The sequence below is a fragment of the Lissotriton helveticus genome, chromosome 12 (genome assembly GCF_964261635.1).
Source record: "Lissotriton helveticus chromosome 12, aLisHel1.1, whole genome shotgun sequence".
Lineage (NCBI taxonomy): Eukaryota > Metazoa > Chordata > Amphibia > Caudata > Salamandridae > Lissotriton > Lissotriton helveticus.
Genome location: NC_136073.1, coordinates 856645969 through 856671294, shown reverse-complemented (window position 1 = coordinate 856671294; position 25326 = coordinate 856645969). Strand labels below are relative to the sequence as shown.

Below are 25326 nucleotides of genomic sequence, written 5' to 3'. Positions count from 1 at the left end.
CAAAGCTCTATTAGGGGACCACTGGCTCAGGTTTGAATTTCCTGCGCTTGACTTTGGATGCATCGCAGTGATACCATGGAAAGGCCCATCAATGCATCACATCGTTGATAAAAGGGGCCACTGTGGTGCCTCCTCTCAATGGAACATAAAAAAGCAAATTAACACCATCTTATACAGCGGCTGCTGCCAATCCGACCTGGGGAGCAATGCGGGGGGGAATCACTTACCTTTTGCTGCGTGCCGCCGATATGTTCTGCTCCAGCGCTGCGCCTCGTTGCTCCCAGCACTCCCATCCCCAGGAGCACAGGCTCCCAGACTCCCCACACAAACCCAATGCTGCTCTCATGCTATTACTCCCTGCATGAGCAGCGCTGGGATTGGGCGGAGCAGGCCGGTCTCATGCTCCAGCAGTGACTGGGAGCATGTGCCCTGAACACTGCGGATGTCTCCACGGAACAGCCTGGAGCTATCCAAAGGCGCATGTCAGTTTGGACGGCCAAACTGGCGAGCGCACTTTCAGTGCCTACCACTCCTCCTCCCCTACTGCTGATGTCACATGGCCCAATTCCACCCTAGACTTGCGGATTGGAGTTCAAAATAAAAGGACAATAAAATAGTTGTAGTGTTTTTCTGCCTACTGCGTTTCAGCAGTGGGCCAACGCTCCTCCACCATAGCAGAGGAGCCACGCCTGCTCGAGGAGGGTCGCCATCTTCCCGAGAGGACAACACTCTAAAGAGAAAGGGCTGGTTTGAGAGGAAAACTGGCTTGTTAAATGGAGTTCCAATTAAGTGGAAAGGACATTGGGATCAGGGAAAGGCCTCACCAAGACTTGGGCTCTCCGAAGTGCAGGTAGTTGATGCTGTACAGATCCATGTCCTCCGTGTGCCAGGCGAAGGTCGTCTTCCACATGCCAAAGTATAAGTAGGGGGTGTTGACCCCCTCAATGATAATCTCACACTCGTGCTCCACCATGTCCAGCAGGGTGTTGAGGCTGCCAATATTCCACTTATCGATACCCTAAACAGCAGAACAGAGCAACAGATGAGCCCAAACTGCAACGGCAAAAGATTGGCATATTGAGAGGAAAATAATCCACAACAAACACACAGAATGTAGCAACTGTCTACTGCCTCACGCTGAGGTGAGGACCACAAAGCCCTTCCTTTAAAGTCACAAGGTTTCCATCTCACAAGTTTCACATGAACAGCACAAGCGATGAGCTCCTAGTTTAACATAAAGGTAATTGCTCAACACTCACAAATGCAAGGGTTTCTAAGCACCTGACACAAGTTAAAGGCACAAAGGAGCAAATGCACTTCCATGGAGGCAGGGGATGTAAAATATCACAATTATTAATGCAGACCACACCAATGCTGTGGCTATTGGCGACTACAGGCAGACACTGCTGTGTCAGGCAGGCATTACTTTCATGTTGCCAATGATTTGCTCATGTTCGAGAGTATCCACGGACTGCGTTTGCTTAGTCATAAAAGATGCCCTCCTTAGAAATACAGTTTTGCTTTCAATAAAATGTGTAAGGCATAGAAACAGCAGGGCAGCAACTCTACCAATCTGTAGCAGAGTACCTGTGTCTCCTTTTCACTTATAGATATCTTGATGGGAGAGAGAAGGGCACTGGTGAAAAGGAAGGGGGAGAGACACAGACCACCAGGGGTTGAGAAATCAGATAAAGCTGGTCAATCTTCCACTCCTACCGCAGAAACGCCTGGGCTGTACAACTGCGGGTGGCCAATGCTAAACCATCCCTTGTCATACAAGCCATTCCACTATGAACAGATGGCTGGCCACTAAAGAAGGCCTTAACCTTAGTCTCTCTGAGTAGATCTGCATTTATTCTGAATTCCTACTGACCCTCCTGCAAGGCCTTTATTCATGCCAATGGCCCCTACGCAGAACACCTTATTTGCAGGCCAGGGAGCTATGCTGACAATACAATCGCAGATGTGCGGAACTGCATTCACACATCTCTTGGAAACAAACCATAGTTGTGACCAGACTGGTTACTTACTTTGTCATACAAAGAGCCGCTAATGTCGGCTCCATAAATAGGCGACACAAATGTCAGATTCTTCCAATATTTACGCTCGAGGTCATCAAAGTCTTGGTGGCGGGGAGTGCAGTATCTGAAAAACATTGAAAACAAGAACTCAGAGCATATGGTGGCATAACTTATCCCCCACAGACGCACTGCGCAGTCAGAAATCTATATATTTGCCTTTAAATGGCACATAAAACCTTCTCTCTTTCTAGGTTTAAAAGAAGGGTCTCGCCTAGTCTGTAAAATGGCATTCAGCAACCTTCAATAGCCTAATATTTGCAGACATCTGGGTGGGCAGAACTATGAAGGCGTGATTGGCGTACTGGAACAAGTCACTATCTCCAGGTTATATTGGGAATTTTATCAATCTTACAAACCAATATCGATTATTGAGCAGATCTGAAAAGGTGCACACCATAATTATATGTTGGTCAACATAGCAGTATAAAAAGGGAATGTATTCAGACCAATCCCTTCCCCTAAAAAGCACCTGGCTACCTCTGGAAAAGCTGGAGTCCGGATTTTAAAAAAAGAGGCGGAAGCGAATTAAAGAACGAGGAAAAAATGGAGGAATGGAATTTAGGCATGAGATGGGGGTAAACACAGTAAGGAAGAAAAACAGTGCTTATCTTCTCTCCTACTATGCCACGAGGGTTGAAGGTCCACCCTGGTATTAGTGCCTCCAGCAGGCCCTTTCCCCCTCACCACTCCTGTAAGCAGTGAAGGAAGAACTCTCCAAGGAACACACCACCAAGGTGGAGCAACCCTGAAGAGCCCTCCCTCCATAAGAAGTGGAGGACTCTCCAAGGAACACACCGCCGCGGTGGAGCTCCCCTGAAGAGCCCCCCCCCCCCTCCGTAAGAAGTGGAGGACTCTCCAAGGAACACACCGCCACAGTGGAGCTCCCCTATAGAGCCCCCCCCACTTCTGTAAGCAGGGGAGGACTCTCCAAGAAACACACCTCCACAGTGGGGCTCCCCTGAAGAGCCCCCCCCACCTCTCCAATCCTGTAAGCAGTTGAGGACTCTCCAAGGAACACACCGCCACGGTGGAGCTCCCCTGAAGAGCCCCCCCCCCCCTCCGTAAGAAGTGGAGGACTCTCCAAGGAACACACCGCCACAGTGGAGCTCCCCTATAGAGCCCCCCCCACTTCTGTAAGCAGGGGAGGACTCTCCAAGAAACACACCTCCACAGTGGGGCTCCCCTGAAGAGCCCCCCCCACCTCTCCAATCCTGTAAGCAGTTGAGGACTCTCCAAGGAACACACCGCCACGGTGGAGCTCCCCTGAAGAGCCCTCCTCCCTCCGTAAGAAGTGGAGGACTCTCCAAGGAACACACCGCCACGGTGGAGCTACCCTATAGAGCCCCCCCACTTCTGTAAGCAGGGGAGGACTCTCCAAGAAACACACCGCCACGGTAGAGCACCTCTATAGAGACCCCCCCCCCCCTCCCATCACCACTCCTGTAAGCAGTGGAGGACTCTCCAAGAAACACACCTCCACAGTGGAGCTCCCCTAAAGAGCCCCCCCCCCCACCTCACCAATCCTGTAAGCAGTTGAGGACTCTCCAAGGAACACACCGCCACGATGGAGCTCCCCTGAAGAGCCCTCCTCCTCCCCACTTCTGTAAGCAGTGGAGGACTCTCCAAGGAACACACCCCCACAGTGGAGCTCCCCTGAAGAGCCCCCCTCACAAATGCAGGGGTGCTCCATCCCCTCCAAGATGTCCAGTTACTATAAAGCCACTATCCTTCCACAGATGTCCTTCCTCCATTTCTTTCCACTCTCTTTAAGTCCCTTATTCAATATAACCTACCTAAGACAGATCATTTTTAATCATGCTCTTGTGTAGCACTCACTGTTGTACAGCTAGGGTTACTCCTGATAATATCAAGAGTGGTGCACTGACCAGATAAAATAAACCCCTTTGTATCAGCAAGAACATGACACTTTTAGTTATTAAACCTTGAACACTGCATTTGTGTGTGTGCGTGTTTGTTTATTTAATTAAAGGGAAGCATGTTGTGATGTTGTTTAGAGGCCTGATGGACAACCCTATAATAATTATATTGTCAGAAACAGTGGTTCCTGTGGAATAATAGAATCATATATAGATAATAAGGTGCACAATCGCATTGGAAGGGTTAAAATGAGGTCAGAGGGTGAAGAAACCACCTAAACCTATGGTTTTAGTTTGATACACTCATATTTTATAAACAAAATTCTCTATACAACGCAAAAGAAAAATGTGAGTAGTGTCCCCAGTGAGAAACAGGAACCTAAAATATTGGTGACATAATTGTGACATTATTTTACAAGGTTTCCAAGGTACTCAAAGTCGACCATTTAGCAACTCAATACACAATATACAGCAACTATATACAATAATACACGCTGTTAATGGTTCGCTTCCTTTTGTTGTCGACGACGTTTCAACCCTATATGTGATCTAGGGTCTCATCAGGACCTATGGCTTTAGGGACATCTGACGGGTAGAAAGCACAGCCGCGTGAGGTGTACGTGCCAACAGTGGGTGAAGGAGGAAAAGGAAAACAAGATACTCACAAGGACACCCAGCTGTGTACCCAAGTGAGGTTGAAGGCTGGCACTCTATGGGTAGCTGAGCACTTAAGTACATGAACAGAACAGGAACAGTTCAATCTGGCACTTTCCAACTGCTCAATTTTGGGTTTAGGAGCACAAACACAGCCGAACCATCAATCCTGCAGCACCTTTTACAATTCCTTCTTTTACAATTCCTTTTAGTTAGCGACATTTAAACTTCATCCCAAACACCCTATTAAAAAAAAAATAAGAGGTACGCACTTCTCACTGTTGGCCAGGCGCCGGTACTCTCCCACGGTCATCTGTTTCTTCTGGATATTGTACTGGGTGAACAGACCGGACTGCCCAGTCACCACCTGCTGAATGGGCGCCGGTATGACCATTTCATCAATGTCATCATACGTCTTCCTCGGCTTCCATTCCTTGGGAGGAATGACCTAGAGAGGGCAAGAGAGGAAGATCACTGACATAGTCCACTCACACAAACATCACCCAACCTAAGCACAGCTGGGGACATCCAGGAAGGTCAACGTACATACCAGGAAATCAAGGCTGGATCTGTTCTAACCAATCTTTGGCTATCTTTTGAAAACCATGACTTCCAGATTCGTTTTCTACCATCTTATCGAGAAGACCGAGCAACCCAGGAACCCTCCCAGTACACTTATCAGTACAATCTTGAGCAAACCTCTAGTAAAGCTGGCAGCACCACCATGGCCTACAAGGAGTCAGACTGATTGCCTTCTACAGACCTGATAAAGCCAACACAAGGGAAGCAACTCACAAACAGGCCGTAAGAATAGTGCTGTGGTTAAAACAACGTTATCCCCCCCCCCCAAAGAGCATGAAAACTGTTCACACAAGAGTTATAAATATAGAAAGGGGGAGTCAGTTCAGCAAGTACTCCAAAGCTTTACATGTAGGTTTCATGTAGACTTTACCAGTGTGTGCCTAACTTACTGAACAATCAACCCCACCTTTCTGCCAATCCTTCTCCAAAGCTTGGCTGCATGCACCTTTAGATGGCCAGCAAAAAATGACACTTACTTGAGTGGGGTCCGGTGTAGTCTGGTATAAGGGTGCTTTGAAAAAGAACCTGGTTAATTTTTTCAAGTTCCGCACATGGGGTACTCGAAGTAATTATAAAAATACACCCATAAGATTACTTGAGTTGCTGTACTGGTAATAATTAGCGACATAACAACCGACCCACTTTCCTTAGGTGGCCGCTGGTAGTCACCAACTAAAGTGTAGAATAAGTGATGGGTGGAATGCTTGAATGGATGTCAGCCACTGGTAATTTCTCGGGGCTGCATTCCAGTGCATCGTTATTTTGCACACCATGCCACCTCAGCTTGGACCTAGCTTTATGCAAATCCGTGCGGACTCTGCTAAAATGGGAACAGTCCAGCCCGAAGTGCCATGCCAGGCCCTTCCTGAAGCAGGACACAAGCTACCCAGAAGCCGTTTCGCCTTTGTTATAGGCTCATCAGCCGGTTATAGCTTGGTTCCAGCTGTGCACAGGATTCACGTCTGGGAACACCCATCCCCTTTAGGGCGACATACTTAAGTTACACAAAGTAGTCACTAACTGGCATTACACTGGACCACTCAGAAAACTGCCAAGATTTGTGTGGTAGTAGTAATGTAGCTTAGAAAAACTTCTGTGGAGACATATGAAGTAGTGGGTCCAGGCCTTGCAGGGCCGTGTTTTAGTGGAGAATGGGGAAAGAGCCTGTGGCCCTAGAAAATTGTGGAGACTGTGTAATGTTTTACATGTGGCCCCAGTCTCCATCCAAAGGCAGAGCTTCCGACCTCTGACCTCTCACCTGTCCAGACCAGTTAACCACCACTGGCTAAGCCTGGTGATGCTGTTCCGGGTTCAGTCTGGCAGTAAAGACTGTGGGCAGAGAGGGGGGCGATAGATGGGGAACATACAGCCAGCAGGCAGCACACATCTCACAGTACTGACCTTAGCTAGCCCGGCCCTGTGCGCCCCCTGGGACTCGATGTATGCTATGTACTTCCCAAAGTCCTGGAACTCCTCCAAGGTGGGGCGAAACGTCATGATCTTGCAGCTGGGGTTCACCAAGACGGGGTCCACCACGCAGGGGTTTTCTGTCCCCATGATTTCTAGCGATGTGCGGCTATATCCAGACTGCTGTAAAACAAAGGAGAGACAGGTCAACCTGCAGAATTTGTTTAAAACCAGTAGAAGCATAATAAAAATCCAGATTAAGGCCGAACCCTACCCCATAACCCTTCCTACCAAAATAGAAAAAATAAGGTGTGGCAAACTCCAAAAATCAACCCAATATAAAATACTAAAAAATTAAGCTTTACAAGCGTGAGTGTGAAACGCCTGGAGATGCCCAACAGAATATGTATTGACTATGCGGCAGTATCAAACCAGAAAGGCTAGCCCAAAAGGAGTGGCCTCGGCATCAAGGTGCCCTCCACCCGTGAAAGTGGGGGCCGTACCGTGGGCTTCCTGCACAGGCGCTTCATTGCGGCCGCAGCAGCTGCTGCCTGGAACCAGGGCTGGGCCGGAGTTCTGGCATCATTTAAACCCGCCTGAAATCTGTTGGACTCCAAACAGCCTCGAGGGCTGCTGGAGACAACCAGCGTGGTTAAAAGAAAACAGGCTGTGCAGGCATGGATGCTGCCGAAAAACAACAAGGCAACAGACAGCGCGAGCAATTCAAGCGTGCAGCCGCCTGCAGAAAGTGAAACACCCGTCTCTACAAGCGGCTCTTCAGAGGGGAGAAACAGACACTTTAAATACCGGCCTGACTGCAAGTGTATGAACAGGAGAACGCACCATATCACCTTCAACAAAAAGACGTTTTAAGGCTCCAAAGTTTAACGCACAGTGAAATAAGCTAGGGCGACGAGCTGCCCCGGGGTTGGAGGATGAACCCACGGGGGTGACTCCTCCCCGCCCTCCAGCCAGGGCATAGAGACCGACACTGGGGGTCAGTGCTCTTCAAGCCCACACAGGCTGCACCCTCCGGTGCCAATTCTTATTAACCCCAGCACCTTCAGCTTTTCAACACAACCGAGTGCATACTATGTTGGCTTTTATCGAGAAAGGGGGAGCCCTGAAGAGGTCCTTGCACCGAGTAAACACAGGCAACGTACACCCCCCTGCCGTCAAATGTTGAATGGCTCCAGCCAAGCCATGATCCTTGCCCCATTTCCCACGTCCGGTGAAATGTGAGGCCAAGGGAAAACCAGAAACCGCTCCGAAAAGGCGTATTAAAAATAACACATTTGTATGGCATGGAAGCGCCTAGAAGCATTTCAGAATTGCAGTAATGCACCGCGGAAGACTTCACACTGACCCCCTCCACCAGGTGCTGAAGCCTATGAACGGACAGCTGCAAGGGACGTCAGTGGGAACGAAGCTTCCGGGGAAAACAAGCACCGGCAAAGGCAACAGGTCTCAGTTTAATGCTCTAGCACAAGAAGCATTAGAGCAAAACGCACGAGGGCGCAATCTGTGCAGAGACTAGGGCCCTCGTTATAAAGTAGTGCATCATGCAGTTCCGTTCAAGCTCGGGGGTGGCGGCCGAAGGATACACCCTAAAGCAGTGATAACCAAACTTTTGACTCCTGAGGACCCCCATTGAGTCACCACTGGAATCCCGGTGACCCCCAAGCAATTTGTATGATTTAAATTTCAAACATTAAAACAGTAATTAGAAAAAAATAAACACGTGTACACACGAAACAAATACTTTAATTATTAAGGATTTTAGGGGTATATTTACAAGCCCCTATCGCCATGTAAATGTCACTTTGGCGACGTTCACGTGTCGATAAGGGCTTCGCCTTATTTACAAGGCAGCTGTAAGCCACTTAACATGGCTTAACGATGCCTTGAAAATAAGGCCCTCTTTCGCGCAATGCTTAGCGTGAAAGGGGTGGGTAGTGGGGTTTGCGATGGGCGTTTCACCGCAAAACCCATTGATTTTGATGCTGCCCCCCTATTTACAAGAGCAGCGTATATAGGAGGCAGGGCCAAAATTAAGACAAGGGAAAACCAGGTCTTAACTTGGCGAAATGAGGAGAAATGCTTTATTTCTCCTCGTTTTTGCTTTTTCCATGTGTGCTGCCTTGTGCAGCACACATGGAAAAAGCAAAACACCTTGGATTGTTTATGTTCAGGAAGATGACCCTTCCTGCACTTAAACAATCTATAAAAAAATGCATTTTGTAACTTGCATGTGTGCTGCATTAAGCAGCACACATAGAAGTGACGAACAGCATTTCAAGATTGTTTATGTGGAGAAAGAGGGACCTTACTGTACACATACAATCTTCCCCTGCACGCAGACACCCTTGCACTGCGGTGCAAGGGTGCTTGCGTTGGTGCTAAACTGCTAAGTGTAGCACCAGCACAGGGAGAAATGTAGGGCTGCACCATATTGTTGTACATATGTTGCAGCCCTGCGTTTCTGAAGTGGCAGCGCGTGTCGTTAAGCCACAGAGGCCAACAACACGCTCCACCACTTCTTTTGTAAATATCCCCCTTAGTATTTTATATTTAAAGAAATTACAAAAAACAACACATTTTAATGGGAAGGTTGGTGCTGCATCTCTGTGACTAACTTATAAATGGTTGATTTTATTCTGCAGTAGGAGGCACCTACTCCTGCCAGGGCCAGACTGGAAACTCAAAGCAGCCCAGGCAAATGTTTTCAGACCAGTCCCCATACGGTGCACACCAAGTGCAGTGAATGAGCCTGACCACTGCAAAGGGGGCTTTGGGAGGCTCTCCCTCAAGAAATTTAGGAAACAATGGTGCTGTCTACAACACATTTATCATTATATATTGAATTGTATTAGCTTCTAACAAATAGTAAAGGAAGACCTTACTATGCACCAGGATACGACAATCTTTGTTGGGGTTCTTCAGTGATTCCCTTATTATCACCTTCCAACAGTGCCTCGCATCTCTCCATAGCCCCTCTGTCAAATGTATTTAATTTGTTTTATAGCATCTCTCATACCATTGTAGGATGCCAGAGCACTTTACATCACACACAATAGAGACAATTATTCATATGTGTAAATCAATGTATAGAAAATGTTACATAAGGCAAAGGGGACTACAAGGTGTAGGATTCACATGACATTTATACTGGTAGGCATTTTTAAAGAGTGATTGGTCTGGAGAAGCTTGGGATTCAGAATATAACAGTGGTTAGCATTGACGTTAACAAAAAAAATGTATTTCCACCCTAATAAACCTATTTAGCAGCATCAGGATAATGAAAAACAGGGAAAAACATAAGTTACTAACTTGTACCATGTAGTTTGCAAGCAGCTCTTTGATGACAGTTTATAGGTCACCGTGATAGATTATGATGGTCACTTCTGTACTGCACAGTAACAAAATATTCTTTGTGACAAAAGCATTAACCCACTCGCCTATGCACATAAAATACTGTTATTTAAAATGCATGGTACACGTTCTTTGCAATAGGCATATTAACCCTCTGTGCTTCATTAGATAACTCAAAACTATCACAGGCAAAACGCTCATCTCTCTCCAGCAGGTACATTAATCACTGGTGTTATCTTGACACTTTTATTGGTGCTCGAAACCTGCTAATTATACAAGGCACTTTTCAATGCTTTTAAAACTGCTGCCTGCGGACCCCCTGGGAATGTGTCACGGACCCCTGGGGGTCCGCGGACCACAGTTTGGGAAACACTGCCCATAAGCATTAGGCAGGAGTCAACAGACCCCTCTACTGAGTCAAGACGCGATTGACAAAATCCCCAGCCATTGGCAGAAAGGGACTGGATGAACAAAGAATGAATGAAAGGGGTAGACCCAAAGCTCCCATCTGTATTATAAGCAGCAATAGGTTTGCTCGACAGCTGGACCGTCAAAACACAGACCTAACCATAAGGTGCGCCCCAACCCCACGTTTAGCACAACTCCGTCTAGTCAAGAAAACGTACCGAAGGGTCCATTCAATAAATGCGAAATGCCCCATGCAGGTTTTGTCCAGGAAGTCTCCTGGAATTAAAAAACAGGCTAACCTGGACGCAGTTTCAAAACTGCCTTTTAAACTGAACCCCCCCCCCCCACCGCCATATAGTCTAAAACTGAGTTTACTCAAGTACTTGGCAAGAGGAAATCTGAAAAGAAATCTAAACACAGTGCAATGAGTAAGATGAAAATAAAAAAGATAAACGCATCTTCTCGCTCGCTGTTAATCGGACACTTCAAATGTATTGTATTAGAAATAAAAGACAATTTCCCCCACTTTTGAACAGCCACACCCCTACAATGTATCCCCTTCTTACACTTCAGTCCAGTTAATTTATCACAATACATCTATGAATGTCGGCTTCATTTGCGTTGTGTTAAGAAAACGGGCTAAAGCACTTATTCGGAGTTTTAGCTCATAATTTCGAACAGAAAATTGGCAAAGCAGGCCATTAGAGCGAGATAGATCAAATAAATGCCTGAAGGCGAGTGGGCTCGACACAACCCGGTTTGAGGAGCAGCGAGGCGCATGACCAGCGTGCCACGAAGTGCCCCATTTAGACAAACGCAGTGTAAGGAAAGATCAGACTTGCAACTCTGCATCCCAGCGGCAGATGGCGGCATGTGCCCACACAAAAAACACGAACACCATCAAAAGACAAATGGAAAAGCAAAACGAGCGACTGCAAGGGAGCCCTCTGGCTTCTATTTCAGCCTAGACACAAACATGAAGTAGTAATAACTAAGAAACCAAGGATGAGTGCTTGGTGATAGGAGCTTAGGCAGCGACTGTGCAGCAGGTGCAGTGGCAGAGGGGGCGCATGATGCGAGGGGCCCAGTGCACCGCATTTAGGGATGTTTATCACGGTTTACCAAAGGGAAAGAGGGAGTATTATTCAGAGGTCGAAGTGGGCAGGATCGAAACACCACGACATGCCCATATTTCGGATTAAAAACGTTCCCCTACTTTTTGTAAAAAGACCAGCGTCCCGGGATGGTTAATTTCTATAGTTTAAATGCTTCAGCTGAAATTTCAACCGCTCAGTCAATCCCACTTTTGACCTGGTCATTTGCAAATCAGCCTTGACCCTGCTCCTCATGGGAACAGTCCAGCCCGAACTGCCAAGCCAGGTTTTCCCTGGACCAGAAACAAGCATCCTGGGACCGGTTTCGGGGTATCACTCCACATCAGCCAGGCCAGTTAGAATCTAGTGGCTCAGTGTGCAAGGGACCTACGTCTGGGCACAGCCTTCCCACTTAAGGTGAACATAGAAAACACAAGATGAACGAAGTGATGAAACTTTTTAACCACTCACCCTCAGCCAAGAAACAAAGACGGGCAGACAGCTAAACAAGCCCTCATGTGAGGATGCCTGCTTGCCTGAAAGAAATGCAAATGCATGCCGCGAATTCTGCAAATATGAAGGGCGCTTGGAGCCGGTACTGGCTTTAATTGATCGAATCACTCAAAGCTTTGTGATGACAAAGATTTATTCTTTTTGAGTGGTAGTGCAAAGAATTCTCAACGGAGCTGTGAAGTGCGTGCTTTTAATTCTAACTTTATAATTTTGTTGAAGGACAATTTAGATTTTTCACAGCCTGGTGGGCAGAGAATCTGGATTTTATCAAGGACACGGAGGCCCCTCCCCAAAGATTCGACCGGAAAGGAAAAAAAAAAAAGTTTTATTTTTCCTTTCCTGACGTTTTTTTTGGGGGGGGGGGAGGCAAGGCTCCTACGCCATAGCGGAGTCGCCGCCACTGATTTTAGAGAGATGAAGGAAGTGCTCCGCCTTTCAGCGAACGGAGGAGGGGGGAGGGAGGCGCAAGAGTAGCATTCATTTAACTATTGAGTGGGGAAACCCCAGGTAGTGTCGCTGTTGTATTACAAAAACCATGAACAAACGCCACAACTCCTTCATTTCTCACACATACATCACAGAAACTCGATGCGCACCGAGCAGTGACCTGGGATTATTTATTTTCTTTTGCATTTCTAAAAACAAGCATTTGCAATGCAATAGATCTCGGGTTAATTAAGTTTGAGCGATTGCCATTGCTAAATATTGCAACACCAACTGCAACAAAAGCTATTGGTGTTGCATTATTTAGCAATGCCAATAGCTCAAACTTTAATAATGCGACACCTATTGCATTGCAAATGCTTGTTTTCCTGGTTGCGAATAATACATGCGCCTAATTATGTACACCATGAACACATCCTAACATTATTAACTGAGGCGAAGGGTGATATTTGAACACAGCAAACAACAACTCGCACTCCATGAGAAGGACTGCACTTCCATGTGCAGCACAGAAAACATTGCTGCCTTCATAAATAAGGCCCACGGTGCTCGCTCTCATTAAAAGGGAGGAATAATTACTTTTAAAACATGGCAATTAATGCCTCGAGCCCGGAGGGTGGGGGGGGATTGGATGCGCCACTCAAAAAACATTACAAAGACGGGAAACCGTGACCAATAGCTTTTATGTAAACATACGCTCACACACAATGTTCAAAACAGCGATTTAAAATGTCCCGCAAAGTGTTTGAAAAATGTTTACTTTTTTAGTCCCAGTAGCAGCAATGTCTTTAAAAAATACTTGGGTTTTGTTTATTTTAAAAAAATCCTACGAAGAATGTGTTGCTTGTCCGAACACTTACACTTCATATGCTAATTCAAAGAGACAATAAGCAGCACCAGAATAAACATTGCTGCTTTTCGTTAACACAAGCGCCCTCGAGTGGAATGTGAGGTAACGTTCGGCTGAAAGAGGAAACACTTTTTATGTTGTCAATTTAGCTGTGTTCCTATTGCACCACGTGCACTCAATAGCTTATTAGGTTTTACTCTCTTTTGAAATGATTCTGTTGCGAAATTCATCACGCCACGATGCCTAATTTATTATTGTTGATGAGTTGTGTCTTTTTTACACTACTATACATATTTCATTTGTACTGTCCCCAGAAAATTTTTAAATTCTTCATTCTGACACCATCACACTTCATGTCAAGTTTGATATTGATTTATCGCGGTAGATAATATCGAAATACGATTACTCTTTGTCCCTGCGTTTGGTATGGGAGTTGCCGGACACTGGAAAAGTCCACTTCCACGAATACCCCCTGTCTGTTTTTGGCGTTGTCCCTGCTTCTTTCATGTTAGTAGCAGCCTGCTCTGACTTGCAGTTCGATCACGCTGGGTCGGTATTGTATCAGCTGCAGCTCCCAGACCATGTTCACCTTGCAGTCCATCCACTTCAACACGGAAATCTCTTTTTCTAGCAGCCCAGAAAGTGTACAATATAACCCCAATCCACTGTCTAGAGCCACCGCTTTTATGAGTGTTGTCTAGACAGTTCAAGGCTTTGTAAACAAAGTAGCACGTCGCGCTCCATGAAGCGGCAGAACAAACCTTACTACCAAACCTGCACTAAAAAGAACGCACACCATGCTCCTGCTCTTACAAAAAACAGCCACTAAAGCTTTACAATTGTGAAAAAAACAAGTTCGTCATTTACTACCCAACTACCAGAGCCTCAAGTATCAATGGCTTGCTTTCAAAAACCATGTGATTGGCTGGTGTGCGCAAACGTCTGGCTTAATAGTTTGAAACACAGACAATATTTGGCCAGTTTGTCTTAGAAGGACATTACGACAGCAAGATTTTTGGATGCTAGCAAAGGCCGATCAAATACACACAATACAGCATAGTCCCTTGCAGCCCCAGGGCACTAGCCTCACCTTTGAAATAATACGCACAGCCTCACTTTTAAACAAGACCGTGCTGTTATCAGCGCCGCGCGCCCCTCTGCAGACTCCCCCTGCATTCCAGAGAGGCGCGCGACACGATCCAGTCTGCCATGCAATGCTGTGGAGACAAGACCTGGCCGCGCGCACAACATTATCCTATGGGGAAACGCTGCGCGCGACCAGGTCTTGTTTCACTTCGGCGTTCTCAGACTGCTGAGACGCAGACTATAGTTCTCTGGCGAGAACACGCTTTCAGCACGTGACTAGCCGAGACCTAACAAGATACTTCAAAAGCGAGATGCATCAAAAAGGAGTTTCTGCACCCTATATTAAAACTGTAGCTATCACGGTTATCGACTGGGTGGAGGAGTACAGAAAGGCAGCGGTTGTGGAGAAGTGTGACTCAATGGTTAGAGCGGCAGACCCTGATGCAGAGGTCTGACCAGGGTTCAATTCCCGCCTCGGTGGGTCTTGGGCTCAATTTCCCCGGACCTGATAATTCTCGCCTCGGTGCCTATTCTAATCATGGGTGCAACTCTGGGCAATAGCTTGCTTAATTTCCACAACGGCCCCAACAGCGCTGGAATGCCTGGCTTCACCTTGGGGGTGCCCAGGAGTGGACATTTCACAGGGAAAAGCCAGGATGGGTTCCACAGCGGTATGAGTACAGCACCAGGACGCCCCGTTGCTGGGGCAGCAGTCCGCTTTAAAAGTACAAATTATTTTCATTTAATTTAAGAGGTCATCTCCACCACATCCAAAGAGGCCCCCCCCCCCCAACGTACAGGGTAGGGGTAGTACATCAGCAGAATACAGAGAGGAATACAGAGAGGAAGTACCAGAGATGGGGGTTCACCAGCAGGTGATCCTAATCATCTCCACATCTAAAGAATTGGCGGCTGACATAAAAAAAGAAATAGAAGAACTTGAAGACAAACTTAAAAAGTCGACTACCCTAGATGAAGCAGAAAAACAACTAGAATCTATAAAAAAAAGATATATTATCTTTTTCTGATTATTTAAAAAAAAGGAAGGAAGATAAATTCACGAAAGACAAAAGATTATACTCCGTTGAAAAAACATATCCTTATATTGTAGAAGGTTTCTTCAATACTGACTCACAATCTGGTACCCATAACCATACTTTCCAACATAAAATCAATAACTTCTCTAATTCCTCAGCCTCCGATACAGATTCAGAGGGAGAAAGTAATATGGGATACCAGGATGACAGACCATTCGATCCCAGAAACGGTCAAAGGAACAATCGTCGTCCTTTTTTAGGTCATCGAGGGGGGAGGGGAAATCGTCAGAGAGTCAGATTCCAAAATCACACGAGAGGCAACTATCAGACCAATCAATATGCCCAGGAACCTCAACAATACCTGGAAACGAGAAACAAACAATATTGGAGGAACGGGATGTAATCCCAATATTTAATTTGTCCTCTCATATCCTTGAACCTTCAGATCGGTCCCTTCTCACCAAGGGTTTATCTTTTGTCCCACATGCAAAAGTAAACACCTTTGAACTCTATCGTGATATCCATTCTTTCCTGAGAAAAATTAGATTAAAAAAGTTTTCTACAAAATGACTCGATGGAGCTAGATAACATAAGTAATAACGTCGTAGCTTTACCCTCCACCTTCACTCCCTCTCTACAACAAATAGGTCCTGAAGTGGCCATTTTTGAAAAAGTTGTCATAAAACGGTTGGACCAGGCCCTAAGGTTCATTCCAAAACCCAGGTATAATATCTCAAAGGATGAATATGACTCTCTTGAAAAATGGAAAAATGATAACACAATTGTAATCAAATGCAGCGATAAAGGTGGGGGGATAGTCCTTTTGGACTGCACCACATATGAAGACAATATGAATAAGATGTTAAGCGACTCAACTTTTTACAAGAAAATTCGCACCAACCCAAAAGAGAGAATAGTTAAAACTATAAATAGATTAACTACAAAAGCTATGAGTGAGGGAGTTATAAATAAAAAAGAGTTTGAATTCCTAAATACTTCGGAGAAAAAGATATCTTGTATATATGGATTGCCTAAGATCCATAAAGATCAGAAAAATCCACCGTATCGTCCGATTGTCTCAACTATCGGGACACCTTTGGAAGCCATCTCGAAATATTTAGATCAAGTCCTACGGCCATACATTTCACTCTCGCCATCGTATGTGAAGGACACAGGTGACATAATCAAGAAAGTAGAAAACCTAGCATTTAACGAAGGTATTGATATCTTAGTGACCCTGGACATCGAGTCACTGTATAGTAATATACCACAGACAGAAGCTATTGAGGCCACTTTATGGTTTATTGACTTACACCAGATCCCCTGTTGCAAACCATTTATCAAAGATTGCTTGACCTTGGTGCTGAAAGAGAATTTCTTTGCATTTGGTGAAGATTTGTTCTTGCAAACCAAAGGAGTAAGCATGGGGGCCTCGATGGCCCCCTCGATAGCTAATATCTATATGATCTTGTTTGAAAGTAAATTTATTTACAACGAAATGGCACCGTTCTTTGAGTCTGTTTCCCATTTGTACCGGTACATAGATGATATCTTCTTTGTGTGGACCGATGGGGAACAGACTCTGGGAGAGTTCCTCCTTTGGCTAAATCTTACAGATGAGAACCTACGTTTCACTGCACATACTAACAAATCGAAAGTTGAATTTTTGGACATCAATATAAACAAGCATTTACAATGCAACGGTTTCGCCTTTGGAAAAGTTAGAGCTATTGGCAATGTAAATGACAATGCCATTTATTTATCTGTTTTCAAAACCAACACATATACAAATTTTGTAATTTACAATGCCAATATCTAAAACTTTTCCAAAGGCGAAACCGTTGCATTGTAAATGCTTGTTAAATTATAGAATGTTTTCTTGAACTAGCCAGTGGAAAAAATAACATTCGTGCCCCGGCAAAGCGACTGTTGCACAGCTGAGAAACATTCAGCGTAGTAACAAAGTAACAGAATATCTTTCAGAGAACTCCCTACAGCAATGGTGACCGAATCACTGCTGTCGGGAGGTCTCGGAAACATAGTCTGAAAATATATTCTTGAAAAGAGTTCTTGCCTGATAAAAGCGCCGGCGTGATTTGTGACAATATTGCAGCCCATTGCAAGATGCGTTTCAGTCATGTCAAAACAAACGTCATTGGTTAGCGCTGTCTGTAGCCTTCCCACAAATACAGGTTTAAACTTCCGTGACACATACATATAGACTGCCAAAGCCAACTGCTGGCATCCCTAAACCTACACACAAACACCCGTAATGCATTGCACTATGAGCAGTAGATTAAAGTGGTGAATAATTGTAAAGCTGACAACAAGCGCCGCATTGAGATCTGAACCTCCTGAGGCAAAATAGCCGGGAGCCACTTAGTGAATTTGTTTTTTAAAATTGTGAATTGCTTTTAAACTCACTTGTAATCCGTCTCCCCAGCACTTACTGGACTCCCCAAAACAGTCGACTTTAACGCTGTTCAGGGGCAGAAAACGAGCACCAGACGCCATCACTTGCCTCGAGGAGCCACGGGACACGCCCACTCCTGTTGGCCACGCCCACCCTCCCAACACTACCTATAAAATATGTGTCAGGCCAGGCAGCGCAGCGGGCGCGACGATGGCGCGCCGAAGGCGCGCTTAAGGCAAGCTCGTCTGCGCTCGTCCGCGCTAGGCAGAGCGCGGAGCCAAGCCACACTACCAAAACCAGCACCCTTACTCGGAGATACAATAAAGACGACCTGCTACGCCTTAACAAAAAGGTACATAGCTCATGCCTACACGGCATTTCCGCTGACCACCCTCCCACTCGATGCACCTACTGTTCATACAGCTGTAACCCCTCTGTACCCATATCGCCTCCCCTTATCCTGATACGCATGGCCCTCATCAACTGCAGATCTCTCCCTAAACACTCGACAGAAATACACCTTCTATTGGAAAATCGTAGCTTAGAAGTGCTTTTCCTAACGGAAACTTGGCTGGGACCGGACTCAGATCCCGACATTGTCAACTCCCTTCCCCAGGGCTTCCTCATTCAGCGCATTGACCGACCTAAAGGAAAAGGCGGTGGCATTGCCATAATTCATAAAGAACAGCTGCCATGCCGTATCCAAGGCAGCCCCCTTGCTGACTGCGAAAATGTCATGTATACTATCCAGGTCTCCCCCTGCCAATCCATTTCAGGCTTCCTTATCTACCGCCCCCCAGGACCATTAGGTCAGTTTTGCGAATCCCTAACGGAACACTCGTACACTCTGACCGCAACCAACTCTTCATGCCTGATCCTGGGTGATTTAAACATCCATTTCGATAAAAAGGAAATCAAACAGACCGCCGACTTGGTAACAGACCTTGAGACCCTTCAATTGAAATTACTGGGCCATCTACCCACTCACATCCTGGGACATCTGTTAGACCCAGTATTTACCAACATTCACGACTTGACTATACGTGATCCCATCCCAGTCCCGTGGTCTGACCATCACCTCGTTCCTTTATTCTGGCAGATCACCCGCGTTCCCCGTACTACCGCTCCCCCCAGTAAACCGTCAAGATCTTGGTCTAAACTGAATGTAGAAACCTGGACTTATCTAGAGAGCTCCCCACCCGCATCCAACGACAACCCCATCAGCGCTGATGCAGAATTCTCAGAATGGATTGCCAACTCCCTAGACAAAACTCTCCCCCGAAAAATCTCCTGTAATCCACGGAATAAACCCACCTCTCCCTGGTTCACTGATGAATTGCGACTGCTAAAAAAAGCCTGCAAAAGATCTGAAAGAGATTGGAGAAAAAATTTTGACCATACAACTAAAACTAAATACAAAACTACTCTTCTCAATTACAAAAAAGCAATCAAAGCTGCACAAATTAACTACTTTGAGGAGAAAATTAAAGTGTCCCACAACTCTGCCCGGGAAACCTACCAAATAGCGAAGAAATTGCTCAAAACACCAGACCCCCCCCCTCTGGTGGAACCTTCAGTCACCCGCTGCAACGAACTTGCAGAATTTTTTAACTCCAAAATCACTAATCTCATCAATTTACTCCCCTCCACCCCCTTCAATGCCCTCAGTCCCCCCTCTGACGTCAACTCTCACAGCTATCAGCTGTCAGTATTTACTCCTCTCACAACCGACATCACTTCTCGCATACTCAGCTCTATTAAAAGTGGCAGCCCCTCTGACCCTGCCCCATTGAATATCCTGAAACTAGTCGGACCCACTATTCTACCAAAACTGACAAAACTCATTAACGACTCACTCTCTCTAGGGATTGTCCCCCCACCTGGAAAAAAGCTATGGTGAGAGCACTGCTCAAAAAACCCCATCTCGACCCACTAGAACTTGGCAACTACAGGCCAATTTCCTTACTTCCAGGTGTCAGCAAAATAGCTGAGAAACATGTCAACCTAAATCTCTCCCAATACCTTGAGTCCAATAAACTACTGGAACCCTCCCAAACAGGATTCAGGCCAGGCCAGAGCACCGAGACAGCTATATTGGCGGTAGTCGAGGAGGCAAGGAAGATCATAGACTCAGGAGGATCAGTGGCAGTGATCCTCCTGGATCTTAGTGCCGCTTTCGACACCGTCAATCACCATATCCTTATCCAAAGACTCAAACACCTTGGAGTCACAGGAATGGCCTTGGCGTGGTTAGAATCCTTCCTCAAAAACCGATTTTTTCAGGTGACAGAGGGCACCTTTACGTCCAGACCGACACCCATCAACTGTGGGGTTCCTCAGGGCTCGTCTTTGAGCCCAACCCTTTTTAATGTTTATATGTCCCCTCTCGAGAAGGTCGTCGTCCCATACGGCATCAAACTTCTGACATATGCCGACGACACTCAACTTGTGGTCTCTCTCAGCCAGCAAGACCTCTCCATTCCCAACCTTCACTCCTGCTTGACCGAAATCACAAAATGGATGAGTAACTCCCACCTTAAGCTAAATAACGAAAAAACGGAGATTATGTTTTTAGGTAATCAATCTTTATACAGCTCTATCTCCATATGGCCGTCAGCTATGGGCCCCCCCCCCCAGCGTCTAAACCAGAAATAAAAAGCTTGGGCATCTGGTTGGATGAAGAACTTAATTTTTCAGCCCAAGCACGGAAAGTTGCTGGAACCTGTCACGGTCTATTAAGATCGGCAAGAAAAATACTACCCCTGCTTCCGACTCAATCGCGCAAACTCCTCATCCATAGCCTTGTACTTTCCCGTTTGGACTATGGCAATGCCCTATACCTAGGGGCCCCCAAAAAAGTTCTAGCCAAACTCCAGACGGCCCAGAATGCGGCAGCCCGCATGCTCACAGGCACCCATCGTCACTGCTCTGCCAAACCATCACTTAAGGCCCTCCATTGGCTTCCCATCCAAGAGAGAATTCAATTCAAAGCTCTCTGCACGACACACAAGATCATGCATGGCAAAGCCCCTCCCATACTCCAAAATCTCATCTCACCTTACATCACTCCCAGACCTCTTCGCTCCTCCAACTGCTTCCTAGCCTCAATCCCCAGGATCAGAAAGGCCCGCTCAGGCGGCCGACTGTTATCCCTCAACGCCGGCAAACTTTGGAACTCGCTCCCCTTTAGCCTCAGAGCCCAACCCAATCTTCTTACATTCCATAGAGCTCTCAAAACGTGGCTGTTCCCATAAAATATCCCTCTTCAGGTTTTGTCTCTCAGCGCTGGGACGCCTATGGGCAGCCATGCGCTCTATAAATCTGTAAAATAAATAAAATAAAAATAAAGCGCCCACATCTTTTCCATTGCTGGGCGCTATAGAAACATGTTAAATATATACATAAAAATAGCCGCTGCAAACTGATCACTTTCTTTTTTGTGGGTCTCTCTCAATGCGTGCTCCTGGGTTTAGACAAAAGAACGCATTCTCTTGCATTCTCCAGTCTTAAAATTCCAGGCTCCCTGCCTGCATACCCCCTGGGGCCAGGAATGGTTGGGGGGGCTTCCTTAGTCCAATGTACAGCATACTGAAACATCCCACGCGCAAAACGTGCACCGCAGCACGGGTGTGAGAAAGGGCAGTGTGTTCCTGCTCTCTACACCTGGGTTATCGCTGCAAAAGACATGCCTTTGTTTCATAACTACACGCAGGAGACTTGACAAGCAGGAGCGGGGCGGATGTGTAGCAGCTCGCAAGGAATTCTGGAAAACCAAACACCAGAAGCCCAGGGCTGATAATCACAATGTGCACTAAACACACACAAACACACTGAAGGTGACTCCTAGATTGTGCTGCGCGAAGCAGGGACCAGCTACAAATGTCTCAGGGGCCGAACACGTAAAAAGAAAGGGCCGCGCCTGACATGGAGGCTAACTCCCCAACTATGCACTGGCAGAACCCCAATTTTTGAGAGCCGAATGAGGCGAGGGTTTGGCCTCAAGTTACACAGTGCATGTCAAACTTACTTCCCACTGACGTTTCAAGGGCTCGCATACTCAATCCGAAAATCTAATCCTTCGTTCCTTCTCATGAGACCACCGAAGCACAAAATGAGCAGATATAAATAATGTAAGATACAATGTGGACTTTGCAGTCTCTCGCTTATACTCGTTGATTTCACAGGGGTCTGCCAATCGCCCCCCACGTGAGTCACAACAGTGCTCCTCTCATCACCTTTTAAACTGGCAGTGTGGCGCACTGGCCCATTCTCTGAAAACACTACATGAACCGGAGGGGGTGCACTAGGAAAGGGTAGAACAGCTTAAAATTGTTTCCAGGGGCTCCCTCTGGGAAACCGCTAGGCCGCCCAGACTCCTAAACTTTCCCATCCTGCTGCCAACTCAGCCCCGAGTTGCACCTCGGTTCCACGCACCATGGGGGCTTCAGGCGCCCCTGCCTCTCCTCTCATACCCCAGGGCAGCAGCAGAGAGCGTGTCCCGGGGCTCCGCTGCCCTCCCCAGGCTCTCAGCCGGCCCCGCTCCCCGGGCAGCGCCATGTTGTGGTCCCCCAGCTCCCCCGGACTCACCTTGGCGATGGCCTTCCTGTAGCGGGTCACCGCCTGCTGGATGAGGCTGGAGACCTGTAGGTTGCCGTCCCCGCAGGGCACCAGCACCCGGGTCCTCCCGAAGGACACGGTGACTTTCATGCTGGTCGGCGCCGCTCCCGGGAGCAGCAGCGCGGGGCCGGCTCAGCGCCGCCTCCAGCCGCGGCTCAGCAGGGCACCCACAAGCTGCGGCGTCGACCTACCTGGCGATGGGTCACACGGCCACAGCGCCCGTGCCTTGCCGATCCACGGACGGCGGGAGGGAGCGGGAGGGGGCGGGAGAGGACACGAACGGCGGGAGGGGGCGGGAGAAGACACGGAAGGGGGCGGGAGAAGACACGGACGGCGGGAGGGGGCGGGAGGGGGCGGGAGAAGACACGGACGGCGGGAGGGGGCGGGAGAAGACACGGAAGGGGGCGGGAGAAGACACGGACGGCGGGAGGGGGCGGGAGAAGACACGGACGGCGGGAGGGGGCGGGAGAAGACACGGACGGCGGGAAACGTGCACAGGACAGCGAGGGGGGGGGCGGGGAGGCACACGGAGGGGGGCGGGAATGGACAGCGCATCTGAATTCACTTTCAGTGAAGGGGGAGGGAACTGGAAAAAACGTAACTCCGCCCTGGGAAAAAATCTCCGGAACGCCCCCGAATCTGGTCCAGCCTTGATGGACAGATCCGGCACTCAATGGCTAGCCTCCATTTATGGAGCTAGCCAATGAGAGCCGGGGGACGTTCCAGAAGTCCTTATTGACGACATAGGATTTCACCTGCGCTGAAGAGCTGCGCAGAGCGCAGCCTTCGGCAGGCGAAACCCAAAAACAGAGACGGCTCCCTCGAAGTAGATCTATACACAAAGCCAACCGCTCGGAACACACTCCTACATTTCAAAAGTTACCACCCGCGATGTCAAAAAGATAGTATCCCCTTCTCTCAATTTTTGAGGGTAAGGCGGAATTGTACGAACATTAAAGACTGCAATGCTCAAGCAGAGATTATGAATCAAAAATTCATTCAAAGAGGATACCCACATCGCCTTGTTAGAGTAGCGTACAAAAGAGCTCGCTTTTACGACCGAGACACTCTACTGAATTCTCAAAAGCAAAAAACTGACACCAAATTGGTATGCATAACCAAACATTCAACAATGGATTCTACAATTAAACAAATAATCAATTCGAATTGGCATTTGCTAAATGTTCTTGACAATCAACAAAAACTGCCAAAACCTATGTTCGCCCATAGGCGAAACAGGAATCTAAAAGATCAGATAGTTCACTCTCGCCACAAAGTCAATACAGGAAATACTCCCTTTGTCCAGAAGTCAATCAATGGAACAAATGCAATCAAAGGCACCTCACGCTGTGGATCGTGTCGATCCTGTGATAGCATTATAATTGGTGAAAGCATGCAGTTCAAGAACACCATCATTCATGCAAAAGAATTATGGAACTGCAACACAAAGAATGTGATCTATTTGATCATATGCCCCTGTAAATTGGGATACGTTGGAGAAACATCGCGTATGATCAAAACTAGGCTAACTGAACACAGGTCAGCGATTAAGACACAAAGAATAGCAGCCCCTCTTGTAAACCATTTTATGGAGTACAAACACACACCAGAAGAGCTTAAGTGGCGTATCCTGGAGAAAATCCATTTACAGGAAAACCAAGGAGGCAACGAAATACGCAAAAAACGTGAGGTTTTCTGGATTTTCACCCTTGGAACGTTTGACCATGGCTTGAACCAGGATCTACCCTGGGAGAACGCGATAGTATAACTATGTAATTGATTTACATTAAATATGGTACATATACTGGAATTCCCAGCGAAAAATATACTTTTGACAAATTGCCACGAGTCAAAATCGCTAGTAAATATCGTTTACATATAGTGGAAGTCTCAGCGGAAAGTATACTTCTGACAACTTGCCACGAGTCAAAACCGCTAGTAAATATCGTGTTTTAAATAAATTAGAGCAAATATTCGGATGTTTATTTGTTCATTCGGAATAAACGTAATACCCTTTTAACCTGGGGCGGTACCTCCCCTTTTTCCGGATACAAATAGAAGTGAAAGAAGGACTTCGTTCGATCCTCCATTTCCACACGAACCGCTGAAGGAAGCAGACGCGCCTCGCACTACTGAATGATAGAACGGTAAGAGTTTGAGAAACTCCGCGTTTAACTCCGCTGGCAACTCCGCTGGGAAACCCCGTTAGCTAATTTAAAGTGATACCTGCGAAGCCCCGCTCCAAACCTGTTTTTTGCTTTAGGTTAAAACTAGTTTCCTTTCTTTATCCTTCCTAGGTTTTGCAGGCATTATATCTTTTATCGGACATCTCTTCCGTATGGGAATACCTTACTGATCAAGCGAACAAAGAGAAAAGGGCGAGAAAAAAAGCTATTAGCGACCTCCATACTCGAAAGAGTGTCTTTGAGGTAAATAAATATAAATATGATATGTTTAAACAAGATAACCGCAAAATCGACAAAACTGTACTGCGTTTAATATTAACATTGGTCAATTCTATTTTTTTAGGACCCATTTTAAATCACATTAACAAATCTACATACTACCAGCTAAACCCGCCTACCCTCATCTTTACTAGAACGAACCAACTCATAAGATCGCTTCTTCGCCATCTCTCCCTTGTGAAAGCCGACTCTTATAGAGAGGTAAACAAGAGTAAACGTAAGAGATTGTTGAACGGCCATGACAAAACTGGTACAAACATACATATTATCTGATTGTATAGGTATTCGATTTTAAGAGCGACAACGCAGCACTACAACATATTAAAGTGGCAGGAAATGACGGAGAATTTTCGCTGCCTTTTTTGCTGAAAACCGGTGAAAATTAGATGAAGGTAGAAGTGAGAAGAAAGCAGTGAAGACTGTATA

The 25326-nt window shown here is 46.7% G+C and overlaps 1 protein-coding gene across 3 annotated transcripts in view; it reads right to left on the bottom strand.

The window, feature by feature from the left end:
* KDM4B (lysine demethylase 4B) overlaps positions 1-25326 on the bottom strand; it is a 374991-nt gene that overhangs the window by 289528 nt on the left and 60137 nt on the right. For all 3 annotated transcript variants that reach the window (XM_078669809.1, XM_078669810.1, XM_078669808.1), the window contains exons 2-5: positions 6596-6784; positions 4885-5060; positions 2031-2145; positions 825-1018 (exon numbers count right to left, since the gene is read on the bottom strand). In XM_078669809.1, the coding sequence (XP_078525935.1) occupies positions 825-1018; positions 2031-2145; positions 4885-5060; positions 6596-6751 (641 nt within the window). In that variant the 5' untranslated portion in view covers positions 6752-6784. The remainder of the gene's footprint in view (positions 1-824; positions 1019-2030; positions 2146-4884; positions 5061-6595; positions 6785-25326) is intronic.